The following is a 15,393-nucleotide window of genomic DNA, read 5'->3' on the forward strand; positions in this document are numbered from 1 at the left end:
TGAACTTCAGTGTCGAGATTTATTGTTTCACAACTTGATATTCTCAGATCATGAAAGTAAAGGGTTTTCTTTTCCCATAACCGCAGACGTTCATACATGCTGGAAACAATCTACTTAACTCACAGTCTTCTCATCTTTCCTAGGGCACGTTTTGCACCTGCACTGCGAAGTAACTGGATGAGTTCATTGATAAAACTGGATGCCTTTTTGCCCCGGCACAGAGCTAGCAAATGAACTTGATAAATCCTCTGTGAAGCGAGTGAAGGGACAGACAGACAAACAGAGAATGAGAGAGACAGATAAACACAGAAAGTTGAATTCTACACCCCCCTCTCCCTGGCTTTGCTCCCATGTCTATTTCAGCCAGAATTGGAGAACGTCAGCCAAGAAAAATGAAAAAAAAAAGAAAAGGGAAAAAAGGAAACAAAACAAAATAAAATATCCCCCCTCCTCTCCCAATAATAAGGGGGGTGGGATGGGGCTGTTGGCACTGTTAGAATGACGTCGTGTCTCTTGCTGCCCCTCCTTCATTGGGGATGTGAGCTGAACGGCGGGATAAAACCCAGCATGTGTGAGGGGACGGGGGCATTGTGAGACATGGAGAGCATACGGCCTGCCGCTCCACTGCGGAGCATCATCCTGCTGCTCGCTTTCTGCCAAATTACTCTGCAAGGAGGTGAGTTGCTTTGCACTGCTGTGCAACTTATCCTAATTCTCTACCATTTTCATAGGCACAGCATAACCACCTAATACTTTTCATTTGACTTATGCATTCAAAGTTTTTCCATGTGTTATACTTTTATTACTTTTTGTTTTTATGCAGGACATCATTGCACTTATCATACACTAATCAATATTTATTTTATTGCCAAGGTGTACGACATTAATGCAATAATGTGTATGCAGTCATACATTGTCATATGTCATTTGTAATAGCAATGCATATTGAGGGTTATTGAAATAAAATCAGGTTTGTAACAATCCAAAGTAGCCAATCAGATTCATTCAAATGCAGGCAGGGTTGCAGATAAAACATGTTGCAGAATGGCAGGTATAATACATGAGTTGAGGATGAAATGACACATGGTGACATACAGGTACGTGACTCTTAGCATCTAGAATTCACCTTTTACCAAACTGAATACAGTAAATGGAAAACTGACAGGTAGCTATAAGTGAATGACCTTTGCACATTTAGGTATTAATCTTTATTTTACCTTTCTAAATGAAGAGTATGATTAGCATCACTAAGCAGTTGTAAAAACTTTCAACTATAAATTCTATACCACAAATATTCTGTTTTCATTCCTAGTGGAATCTCACAAATTTTACCCTATACAATTCATGTTCTGGCTTCTGCAGAGAACTATGGCATGTTCCAACCAGCCCTACAGGGAATCCCACTTAGAAGCATCCTTCATTCTCACATTGGTCCTTTAAATATATTTTTGCATCTTACAGCTTAGCTCATGCATGCAATAGGATCATACAACTAAGGAAAAAGGATAAGCCGATGCTTGACTCACGGTATAATTAATGTTTTTACAGTCACATGTGAAATCACACATGAAACTGATATTCCCAAGCAGTGTAAAGAAGCTTGAACTGTATGGGACCCCGTGAACAGCACACAATACCTGTTTAGAATAAAAGGCTTACAGTCATGCACATTTACTATGTAGTGCAGACATATAGCAGGTACTTTTTTGTATTTTAACCTCTAGACCTGTATTTTATCACCCATTCAGTGCAAGGGACATTGTGATAGAAAATGAGAAAATTGACTCAAGGCCAATGCATTATAAAGTCACCAACTTTCTCAATTCTCAACAGACATCATAGCTTTAACCCAATATTGTAATTATGACAGCCGCAATTGTGATCAGCTGCAGCCTTACCAATAATAATTGACATGTCCATGTATGCTGTGACATCCTATATGAGTTAATATAGATTTCTATTGAATACCTAAGGCAGAACAAGCAGAAACTATCCTTCAGCAAACAACTAAAAACTGCACAAACATCAATCATCATCATTTCTTTTTTCATCAGTCTTGCTGAATAAATCCACATAGGAAAGCCAAAGTTTAAACTTTAACAGAAAAAACATATAGATTGCACATACCTGTTACATCTAGCACTGTATATATCTTCTTGGATAGCTCTATGAAATATGTGGATTAGATATTTCACCTCCAAAAAAAAAAAACTCATTCCATTAAGCATGGCAATTTACTTAGCAGAGTTTAGACACAGCAGAAAGTTAGTTGATCAAGTAGTACAATGAGTTGAATGCTATAGCACTCATAGAGGGCTGGGTCTGGGCTCTCAGAGGAAGCAAGTGTATGAATCACTGCCAAGTTTACATGGATAGTAAGTGCATATTAAAGTAAATTTCACAGTGATTTACAACAAATGTCTTGTTTATTGGTCAAAGCTGTGCACAATGGAGGAATTGAAATGTACATTTCGCACTAATGAGAAATGATGTCATTTAGTATATATGTAACTTTGACATGCAAACATATTTCACACTACACAGAACACTTGTATACAGATCATATAAAGAAAAATCCCTGGTATTTTACAAGATGTGATGTAAAACGCAAACACATTTAACCTTCAGGTTTCACTACACACTACTAGAGACATTTATTTTTAGAATCAGAGAGATCAAGAGATTTATGTAGACACATGGGATACAGTTATGGATGCAAACAGTTATGATTATAACATCTATCATAGTGTAGCAGACATGCAGTAAAAGCTGATGTGTGATTGCTGTGGGTCAGTTAACCCTACAATATTCAGTAAAGTATTTAAAGTCATATTCAATTACCATATAGCATTTAGTATGCACACAAGATACAAGTACCTAGGCACACTTAATCCATTTGTTTTTCCATTATCCCATTCCAATGGATTGACTTAGCCTTTTCTACCAGCCAAAATCAAATGCCTTTAATTAAATCTTATAAACATTTCCCTTTGGCTAAGCTTTCACCACTAAATATGTGTACACAGACCCTGATAATGACTGAATTGCTTATATTTGGTGATCTTTAATGACAATAAAATGTTATATTATAAGAATGTATAGCTTTAATCTCTGTTTTGCATGCACCACTTACTGTCTTAAATAGGTGACTTTAATATGTTTACATTTATTATACCCTTTTATATTTTAAGATCCTTTGTATCTTACTTAAAACAAATGTGCTAAAGTGTCGTGTACATACATTATTGTATCCAGTCTGAGAGGCTTGCAGATTTTTTATATAGCCATTACTTACTTTAAAGTATGCTGGTTGCCTTTTTGTAATGGTGACTGGTTTTTAAGCACAAACAATTATTAAGTGAAGTTAAAATTACTTATCTGCAGAAAGTCCTGAAGTAACTCAATCAACATGATAGCCAGACTAGCTAGCAATTTCTAAAATTAAAGCTGGACACAGGGAATTTAGGAAAACAATTATCTTGCAGTAGGAAACCTACTGGAAAGATGAAGTTTACCTACCTTACCCTCTCACTTGCCCAGCAGCCAGCATAGCTCCTCCTCTTTTATCTGACCACCTATTTGTGGGCGGGTCTCCTGTGTGACTTACAGTGCAGGACTGTAGATCCAGCATTGTAGATGATGATGTCAGCACCTGCAACCCCAGCATTGAGCAGCCTATAGTGGGAGCTGTGGGGAATCAGTGTAATGGAGGAGGAGCCAGTGGGGGTGAGGGAATAAGTTAAGTGAATTTGGTCTTTACATCCCCTATATAGGCATTTACCCTTGCAGTTTTTTTTATTCAAATAATTAAGCTTTACATATATTAAAACTGTTTTCTTACATCTGTTTCTAATTAGTAATGATGCATATTGATTTTCTTTTTCTGTTACTCTCTCTTCCATTCACATCTATAAGTCAGCTTATGTACAATGCAATACAAATCATATATGCCACTCTGGATATGCATTGGTGTGGCATACAAACTGCTTCTAGAGGGAGAATCAACTAATATATTATTAGAAAAACTTTGCAAAAAGTATTTGAGGTACTATAATTTTGCAAAAAATGATCTTGCATACTATGTAATGTTCTTCGATATGGAATAATCCATGTTGTAAAGTAAACACTTTGCCTATGTGCATTCAACCATGATCACCTTTGCATTGGGGTAGGGCAGTGTGTAAACTGCAAGTTACAGCTTGAAGATTACACAGGGCTGAGGACTCACTTTTTCCACTGACGTGACAGTGCTAGTATACTTGAGAGGTAAGTCACTGTAACTGAGCTGGCAAGTGGGAGCAATGGGACCAAGTCACAAGCTTCCCTATACCAATAAATGCTCAATAGTTCTCTACTCCCCCAATGACCAACAGAAACAGAGGCGTTGGGGGAAAGTGAGTAGGTGCTGCTGGAAGGGCCATTGAAGTATACCTGTTACATAGACACAGCTCTGGTGTTCATTAAACTATAAAATAATGTTCATATAAGCCTAAAGCAATATGCATTTTTCTAATATCCTAAGCAACTGGGTTTGAAAGATTAAACTGCCCCAAACAGTTTACACTTTTGTACATTTCAATGGAACCCAAATTCGTCATGCATTGTTCTGATCTGGATATATATTATAGACTAAACAAAAAACATAAGTGCTAAATGCTGTTTTTCTGTAAACTGGCCTCACTTAATGGCTGATATGAGTTCATTATACAGGCTGGTTTAGGAATTCATGTTCTATATAACTGTTGACAGATTCGAACTTCTATAAAAGAATCTAACTTATATAAACCTGATCTGTAACAGTGACCACTGTCCACTATAAAGATTGCGGTCCAATGAATAGTCTGGACAGTAATAGGATACTGTTCTTTAAATTTTAGGCAATTCCATAGAACTTATTCTACATTTGAAGTATCCACACCCTAGGCCAAAATTCATTGACTTCTCAACCCTGTTTTTTGCTAGAATAGGTGTTCTAGTAAACTGTTCAGATTGTCTTAAATTGGACTCATCTAATAAGTAAAACATTAATAATCAGATTGCAAATAGTCACTATAAGCTATTATACATTATTACTTTTACAGAGAAATTATTAGAGCCATCCGCTGTCCGATACTATATTACAATAGACACTTCTCTATTGCACTTTGCATTGTCTTTTTAATAATCATGATTCTATTACAGGTTAGCATATCATATGTTTGGAATATTAAAATGGGCGCCCTATATAAAATCACTTTCACCTCCCGTGCTAGGTCGTTTGAACATGTTCTAGTAAAGGAATCACAATCTATGTTATTGTAAGATTTCTGTGCACGCCAAGCTCAAAGAGAACTATACTAAAGATCTGTTTCTGCAGAAATTCCAGATGTTTTCTGTCAAGGGAAGCAAAAGCTTTAACTCACAAGTGAAAGCTAACACATTCCCATTTGACACAAAAGCAAAAGCTTTAGCTGTTAACACCTTCTTGCCAGTGTGGAGGACCTGCATACCTATAGAGCTCAATGTCATTGTCCCCATTACCCCAAAAAATTCTGCTAGACTTTTAGAAAGAACCTCTGCTAAAAAAAAGTTCATTGCTTTAACGTAGCAAAGCCAAATCTGCTTAGTCATGACCACACAAATGTTTCTGCTTAGAATAATGAACTTTTTTTTTAATTTCTGGCAATATCTGAGTTAATAAAATAGTGTCCGCCAAGCAAAGGGTTGATTACAAAAGCAACATTCTCTCAGTTATGGATTAAGTTAGGCAATGATATGCACTATGGGTTATTCAGGGGGACATGCATAATGTTAACTAAGCCCTGTTAAGCAGATGTGTCCACTCTGGACAGGCTCATGCCTCTTTCCTATAATTGACTTCATTTTATTTAGATTTTCTGCATACTTGATGTTTGCAGATTATTACCCTGTTCCAAGTCTTTTCAGATAAGTCAGATCAATGCAGAAAGAAACACTTTGCACATTTGTAAACCTTCGGCATGGAAGATGAATCCAGATTTGTTTTTAGAGGATGCACTTATGTTTTGGTGTAAAGTTATTGCAAATAGCAACATAAAAACAATAACAGATGTTCTGCCACAGATCTGTTGCAATCTCTCCACATTTGTTTAAAATTTCAGGATCATTTGTCAATCTGGAGTTATATGATTACAATAGCCATGATGGAGTAAAGGCATTTTACTAGTGAATTTTAATTAAAAAAATAAATGAATTGTATTTATTATTGCAAGATGTGTACCTTTCTGGGTTTTCATTTTCTTGCAACAGTACAAGCTTCTACAAATATCTAAAAGGCATAGTGGAGATATATATGTATATATATATATATATATATATATATGATCATCTTTAGATTTGTGATGCTTCTTAGATTCTTCAGAATTTTATGGACAGGTGCATTGGACCTCCAGCCTGCTTCACATAGACTTTTAGAGGAATGGAAGACCTATCTGATGCAAACAAAAATTCAAACTTTCCACTTATGTCATAGTTGCATAAATCTGAACCAGTAAAAGAGGCGAATTCCCATAATCCACTGCCAACTACTCAGATCCTACATAAGTAGTGCTATCAGTCAGAACAATAAAATAGAGTCTTGGTGTACACCCATTATTTGAGGTATTGGCTTTTAAATAAGACCAAAGTTCTTTAGGAAGCAGCTAGTGTAACACATAATTAGTTATTACAGTGCCTGTGCAGATTTTGTGTACTATAAGTGACAGGTATGCTTTAGCAAAGTGATTTATAGCAACACAGTGCAAACAAAATAGCAGCATTGTATAACAAAATACATGTGAAGTATAAGCAAATTCCTTGAAACGTCAAACATTCTGCCCAGTTATTGCCGTTAATTAATGTCTTAGACTCCCTGGCGACTATTTATTATTTTGTTCTTTAGCTTGAAAACTGGGATGTTAATACACCAGAATTTTTGAAATGGCCCGCATTGAAATCAGTGCAACTTTATACTTTGACAGGTCTGGTGCACGCTTGAACTAGATGTGGATCCAGCAGACTGATACATGATACTTTTCCCAGTTGTACTTTTAAAAGGTTTTAGACTATTCCTTTCCAGAAGATAGAACGGAGTTTGGCAAAGTATTGCTTTTTTTCATTTTACTTTTTTTTAAATACAAATAGTTTTCGGGGTCAAATGTATTTCAATACAATTTAAAGAAGAAAGAGTGGATGCAGAATGTAGAGAGGTGATTATCAGTGTATACATTACAATAATATCCATGTCCTGTGTTCCTTTGCTGGTGACTCCCATTGGTAATACATTTTAGGACCTTTTACAACTGCTTTATTTAAATGGGTGTGTTCCTATAGCATGGGACCTTTTGAAATATTGTGTGAGATAGATTTAGGATGAAATGTTGACAGAAGCAGTGGACTGGGGAATTCAGAAGACAGGAGTGTGTGTACTCACCAGATGACAAATGACAATGGTGATCTCACCAACCATATTGCCTATTGGACTTGGATATCTGGGAGCATTTTCCAATCCAAAAGTTAAATACAAGCTTCGTGAATAACATATATTGGCGATATTCCTCTATTTGTTGGTACCAAAACATATCATTGTATCCCCTGCAATCCCACTGGAGGTAAAAAAGGTGAAAGAGAATAGTGAACTGATTACCAGCCTTTGGAAAGGAAACAGTATTAATTAAATTTAAACTCACACTGGATAGTTTTCCTACCTTCTTTGAACTTAATAAGACTTAGCAGCCATGCTCCTGGGTTAGGGTAGCTGAATGGACTTGGAATTACAGTCTTGTCTTGTCTATATGCATGGTGCACCTACATTCCCCACTAACCAAGATGCATTGTAGAAAGTAGATTTACCTTCAGCCTCCTTAGCACAATGGCACAATAATTAGCAATGCAGGAATCTAGACAAATAGCAACAAACACAATGTGGAAATTAAATCAATTACTATTCTAATGACTAGTGTAGATTTATTGATTTTTATTGAGGCTTTAACGTACGTGGTTATGGCAATAATCTAGGTGTAAAAGAAACTACATAAATGAGTGCAAAAAATGTGTTCTTTTTGGATGATTGGCAGCCTAGGAAAACTATTATGGCAATGTGAAAAAGTGAAATCTTTCTTTTTACATATATCATACCACCTGAACACATATGCATGGATATGAATATATTAATGTAAAGAGTAATTCTGGACATGTCCAGGGTCACTATGAGCCTATCATGGATCTTAAGGCTGATATCATTTTCTGGCAGGGCTTTTTGGTTATGACACATAACTCATGTTATCAGTTACTTTCATCGTATAAAAGAAATGATGGTTATTACTGTTCCCTAGGAGCTTTTTACATCCCTTTCTGTCAATATCTCCACTTCAATTTATTTCTTTAACAGCCAAGTCTGTGGCAGTATTAAAACTTCCAGACATTTCCTTTCCTTGTATGTTACACCAACATGAAAGGACACAAGAGAAAATGAGCTACATGTGCAATAGCAACTAGAAGAACGTAAACCTTCAGTAACCCTTTTATAGTCGTGTTTTTACCACGTTCAGGTGCTGATATAATGTGTATGTCATTAATCATAGCAATAGGCCTTTCCGTTATAATATATGAGGAAGTTCCATTGCAAATTTTTAAAATCCTTAAATGTAACTGTAATGTTACCAGAAAAGTCATTTTTCATATGTTATCAATGGCACACAACTCTTCAATTTTCTTACCCATTTTTTTACCCAAATTAGTTAATTACTCATATATCATGTTTTAATTATCTTTTATCTTGGGAGCAATCTAAAGAATAGTTTTTTGTAATATTGAAAACAAAAAGGGATTTTACAGAATAAGGAAAAACTAAATTGAATATTTTTCACAAGGTCAGCCTAATTACAACATTGTCTTTTTTTTACCCCTATATAGTACACATCCATAAGACAAACACAACTCGAAATTCAAGTTCAAATTTAATTTTGGAAATGTCTGCCAACATTCATCAAATGCCTACATATGTTCCACTATTCAGAATTTATATCTGATGATTATCTAGATGTGGCTGAATATTTTCCTGTACTGGCTGTGTAACTCTACCATAAGCCAGTCACCACAAGTCAACCATAACCAGATACATTTTTGTTGAAATGTGATAAAAAATACTTGTAACTATTATTAAATTTATGGGCAAGTGGACAACAGACACACAACATATAGAAGGAAAACACGAAATTGCACTTGCTTCTGTGTAGACACCTGACTCTCGTACCTATATGAGTTTGATGTAAATCACATTCTAAACTCATTGACATTCCCCTTTCTTCACCCATGTGGCCATATCAGACTTCACTCTTCTGGTAATTTGTGTCCATTCAGCCATAAGACCAATCGTTATCTCATGTCCGTATATTGGACAATAAGGCTCACAATCAGTGCTTAATTCACCCTAAAAGCATTCAGTATGGTTAAGGTCAGGTCTCTGTGCTCACCACTCAAGTTCCTCCATACCAAACTCATGAAACCATGTCTTTAGGGACCTGGTTTTGTGCACATGGGCACAGTCATGCTGGAACAGAAAAGGGGCTTTAATCATTTAGTTACCACAAGGCTAGAAGCACACAATTGCTTTAAATATCTTTGTATTTTTGGTGTATATTATTATTACTTTTCATAGGAAACACCTGATGTTAATAATTTTGTGGGTTCTACACCCTATTTGGTAATATGAAATATAGCATATACCCAAAACTAAATTGAAACTATTAAAACTATTTTTATGGAAGACTTTGTACTAAAATGTTTATATGTTGTCAACAACTCCTAATACTAGGCTTCATTCTTTTGCTGTAAAAAGATTAATAAAAATTGTGATTGCTTTTTACACATAAATCTGTAAATATCAGTGTTTCAGGTATTTTAGTGTGTTCTTTCATTACCAGCAATGCACGAAGAACACAGTAATTTAAGGGCATGAAAGATGTCTGAAGTATTTGTTTAAATCCTCCAGTCTGAAGAGGCTTGTTAAATAACTCTATATTTAGAAAACCTGGCCAGACATTTCTATTAAATAATTTTCCTTGGACACTCATTGTGAGGCTTTTAAACCTAATTTATTATTTAAACGTAAATAGACTCAAGTTTAGTCTACACAGCTCCCTTAACCACATAAGATTAAATAGCTCTAATCAATTACATAACAGAACAAAGTCATATTTTTCCGAGATTATTAAAGGTACACTACAGGCACAATTATTTAATAAGAATTGAGATGCATACATAAACACTTGCCCAGTATTTTAGTTTTAAATTCAGGAATTGCTGTTATGCAACCTGGAAACAACACATATAATTCTGGAACAATAATCTTGCTGCTTTATTACTACTACACAACCCATGATCCGATTGAAAATCCCTTTACTTAAGTTTTGGTTTGTGCTGTAGGAAAAAAAAAGAAGAGAAAGTCAGCTATCTCCAGGCATTAGGAAATCCTTCTACTGCCCTCCTATTGAACCTGTGGGTTGGCCTATTTCTGCTGGAATGCCCTTGTAGCCCATTGGGGGGTTTACTAGTGCCTGAATTTGCACTAGTTATTGCAAGTTATTTGGTAGGTCAGTGATTTAGGGATTAACAAAATAATTTAGCATTACAGTATGGTAGAAAAAGTTTTGGTAGAAAAACCAAGCCCCATATTTCTCACAATGTATGAGAATTAAAAAAACTTCTAAGAAAATGGCAACAAATTAAATATGATAGAAGGTGTACATTGGTTGGTCATTAGGAGAATAGATTGTTCATTGGGATTCTGTCCTTCTTTGCATGTTCACTCACAGTTTATGTACTTGCCATGCTGGTAAATCACAACAGTAACTCAGACATGCATAGAAATTATTTTACAATGCAGTATATTTTAAAGTATTTTGGACGCTATTTTGTGACAATCTCCTGACTATATTGGTGGACTGCAATAGACAGTCTTTGGTGGCTTTACAGAATAAATTGGAGATAAAAAAATATAACCCAGCACTAACCATTGCTGTAAAATAGACAAACTTTCCAATGATCTCACTGCAGGTTGTTCATTTTTTTGTAAGAGTTTATTTATATGACATAGAGCACATTGGATTGTGATTCTAAGCTCTTTAGGGGTCCAAATTACCCCTTACTGGTTTGCAAAGAGAAGACAGGTTTGCCTAGCCATAATCTGCTTATCGTGAATTGGTCCACCTGGTGTAAAATCCCAGCACAGGCAAACACATCTATTTATCCCTGTGTATTGATATATGATCAAACTCCTTTTTTTAAAGTGTTTGGTGCCACCTTTAGAGTATGCATATTATTTATCTGCACCCGCAGATGCCCGCAGATTTTAATTAAAGAACCATAAGTTAAAAGAAATACACTTGTAAATATTTACCAAACTTGGATAGCTCCAACATACTTTTATTAGCCATCCCAAGGCTCATCTGATTCACAGTTCAATATGCAGACATTTTAAATTAGTTGTAATAATAGTAGTGACCTCACTTAATCTAAAATAACAGTGGGAATTGGTTAATAACAGAGTCTTAGCTAATTCAGACAGTCTATTCTCTGTACTCTTCTGGGCGTGTTAATAAAAGCTCTTCTGCTGGTCCCTGTTTAATGAAGATTTGGAATATGAACTGTTTCAGATGGCTGGGATATTCACTTCAACTCCCATTTGCATGATTCTCACTTGTTTGATGTTGATGATGGGTCATTGCTGCAACGCTCGGGACATCCTTTGAAAATGATATGCTGTATTATTTCACAGGGGATTGATTAATTGGCATCACCTGCAGTGCATGCTGTTGCCTGCTGTTCCTCCTAAATAGAAATGCCTGGATTTAGTTTCAGCAAGTATTATGTACGACAGATAGAGAAAACCAGCCAAGGTCAGACTCTTAGGGAAAAGAGCAGAATTGATCTGCTTTATTTCCTATATATAACTGTAACACAATAATCGCTGCCCTATATGTATTTGCTAAGTTTAATATGGATTCTGTGATATGTCTATTTTTTGATGAAAAATTCTAAATAATAAAATTATTGCTCACCATAACAACAAACATGTCAACTCATACTGTACAATTTCCAAATACGGGTCAAAGCAAGCAGTATTTAAATGTAGAACTCTTAATCCTTGACCACTCTATTGCAGAAAAATCAAATAAAAATTTCTAAAGTTAATCTAAACTCAAAAACAAAGAAGTTATATATTGTAGATTACCAGACCATATATGTGGTGGCTGCATTCCTTTATATTCTTTTAAACTTTTTTTTTTTACATGGTATTCCTGCCAATAACACACTTCTTGTCATTTCAAGTCTGCATTTTATTTATAGGGCAGCTATGGTTGTCTTACCAACTGGACTTCAAACTTGACCGTCTTAGTTCCAATAGATGGTGGAGTGATGGGACTAATCATTCACACAGTACAGATGAGGTTCTTTTTGCCTTCTGTTTACAAGGGTATTACATTTTGGCAAAATCAACAGGATTTTTCAGTACTTTCTGAAAATGTGCCCAGCCTAAATAAAGGAAATCTAATGCAGTCAATGCATTTAAAGATTGATACGCCACAGTATTTAAATTTTGCATTCTTTTTGGTTTAGATACACAAAATATGTTTATTTCAATACATATTTCAGTATATGTACCCTGTACCACAAACAGCAGTGCTTGGCTTATTTTCACACTGAAGAACATTGAGACGCTGACTTCTGCACATTGGAACACAAGGCTCTAAATTCTTGGTTGAAGAGGGAACTTTCCTATGCTCTTATGCCAGGCATGCACTGTAAGCATTCTGCGGTATAATGAAAGATGAAATAGAATAAGTGTTCAATTATTCCTTTTTTTAAACCAAGCAGACCTTTTCCTGTTCCATCAGCACCTCTACATACGTGACAAAAAAGCATGAACTAATCTGACCCATGTGCAAATAGTTATCTCTCTCTGTCTCTCTTTTCAAACAGTGGTAAAAGAAGTTAGTAGTTTTATTAACAGTTTCTCCATAATCTTCCTAAAAGCATATATGGCACTGCTGATATTGTTAATATCCCTGCCTTACAAATGATAAATGTTTGCTGAAGTGAATAAAGCATACTATGCACAATGCATGGATTTGTTTAGACTTTTTATAAAAGTTTCTTATTATCAAAGTTATAAATACAGAAAAGTAAATAATGCCTTAATGTCCAATGAACATTCCACAAGGATTACATCCACAGGAAGCTTACATAATTGTATAATTATATGCGGATAGATCCCAGCATGGCTTTTTTAGGAAGACAGATGTACAATGCCTTTTCGGTAATTGACAGCATATTCAAAAGATTTCCTTTATTTTACCAGTAAGGGTTACAGTATAGACCTATTGCTTTTATGGAACAAAGAGACAAATGTCATAGGTTGGTAAAATAAATTAGACATTGAGGGAACTGGCTATAATTTGAACAGCTGCTGTCCTAATCTGTAAGGTGTCAGAACCCTGGACAGCTGCCCTTGAAATCAAGGCTTAGCTTGGGCACAGGGGGCTTCCAGTGATGTCTCCTGAAAATCCTCTTATGCATTTAGTGACAGAGCTGACTTGTGCCACCAGGCAACAGTAGCCATAATACTATTTAACCCATATGGTCGAGTGGCAAATATTCTACATTCATATGTTCAACAATAAAGGCTCTCAATTTTTAGGTTATAATCTTGACAAAGATATAAGCTACCCTTTGAACAAAATATTTTTGGCTATTTACTTATTTTCTACAAAGATTTAGAAATCTTGTGATACCATGTGTTTCAGAGGACCAAACTAGAAAGATAAAAACAAAATACAACCCACAGGGTTTTAGAGAACCCACCAAGAAGATATTACAAAACTGGGCCCTGTATTGACCTACTAAAACCTTGAGCTTGTAGGCAAGTGTCAGTAGATACCTTACTACATAAGTGTACATTTTCCCAGGGAGATTTACCTTTATTCCTCTATTAAATGGCCACCAGTTAATAGCTCACTCTGGGCTTCTGCCCCTGTTTATGAGCACCATCCTTTCAGAGTAACAAATTGTGGTCTAACATGAGTTCAGCAGCTATTTTGTTCTGCAGAACCATGTGGGGCTTTCCTGGCTACACAGTACAGTCAGATTTGTCTAAATGGGAAGGGCCATGGTGTGTATAGTGCAATGGTATATATCATAGGGAAGACAGTGATATCTATTTACAAATGAGCTCCTTAGTGTAGTTTTTATTACTTGTTGGTTTAACATTCTTATGCTCACCTGCTGTACATCCCTTGTGAGCCCACCTACATCTACCACCTAGATTTTAGCACATACCTTAGCTAAAATATATTTCCCCTTTCCTTTTTTTTTTTACCATCAATTTTTGGCAAAGTAAGTACAATACACACTTTCAATCACACATTTCCCCTTTCTTACTTTTGTTCCATGAAAAATCTCATCACCAGCCACTTGTATATTTTGTGTCTCTCAAGTGAATAGAACCACCAGTAAAACTTTACATATCTACACTTGCAATATCTATGTAGGGATATGCTCTTCGGGGCAGGGTCCTCTCCCGCTGTGCCATTGTCTGTATCTGTCTGTCATTTGCAACCCCTATTTAATATGTTGGCACTATATAAATCCTGTTTAATAATAATAATGTTATTATTTAATCAGGGCCTCATCTAGGTGTTCATACACCTTATACTGCATGAAAAGTAAGCCTTTGTATTATTTGCAAATCATCATTCACCTTTGCTAAGTGGCAGCTGCTTTTGAAACTGGATATTTTTTTAAACTTTCCGGAATAAATTAAAGCTGCCATCCCTGCCAGCCATTTCAATAGACCACCTGGCTACATTTAGAAAGATCCCCCGCTGCATTCTGTTTACCAAACTGCTCTTGGGCCAGTATTGTTGCGGTGCTCCCCCACGGCCGGCACTCTTACACTGAGATCTGGCACTGGTGTATCAGATACTGTGTGCTTCAAATTCCTCTCACGCTGAGATCAACAATTCTGGAATTCTTAATTCCTCAGGGGCACTAGTAATCAAACACACACCTCTCATGTGGGGTTGTGGTTATTTGTTTTAACCCCGTCACTGCAAAGTAACCTGCCAGGCATTTTTGCATTAACTACTTTACTGCCAAGAGGCCCATCTAGGCAAATGTTTCTTTTAACTTGAATTATTCAGATAATACTGTACAACTTTCACTATGCAAGTATGCAAGAGAAAGTCTGGACAGATATCCAAAACCCTGAGTACAGAAAATGCTGGAAAAGTGGATCAGTAATCATTCATACTTAAGCATTATGACAAAGCTAGATTTACCCAGTCACTAATCACACACTTCCAAATTTTATGTGTGCTGCCAAAGGAATGCATTTCA

The 15,393-nt window shown here is 35.9% G+C and overlaps 1 protein-coding gene across 3 annotated transcripts in view; it reads left to right on the forward strand.

Annotated features, from left to right (window-relative positions):
- The first annotated feature begins 531 nt into the window (after positions 1–531).
- The window catches only part of ELN (elastin), a 56,334-nt gene continuing 41,472 nt past the window's right edge, over positions 532–15,393 (forward strand). For all 3 annotated transcript variants that reach the window (XM_072428716.1, XM_072428728.1, XM_072428721.1), the window contains exon 1: positions 532–676. In XM_072428716.1, the coding sequence (XP_072284817.1) occupies positions 598–676 (79 nt within the window). In that variant the 5' untranslated portion in view covers positions 532–597. The remainder of the gene's footprint in view (positions 677–15,393) is intronic.

This window comes from Pyxicephalus adspersus, chromosome 1 (genome assembly GCF_032062135.1).
Source record: "Pyxicephalus adspersus chromosome 1, UCB_Pads_2.0, whole genome shotgun sequence".
NCBI lineage: Eukaryota > Metazoa > Chordata > Amphibia > Anura > Pyxicephalidae > Pyxicephalus > Pyxicephalus adspersus.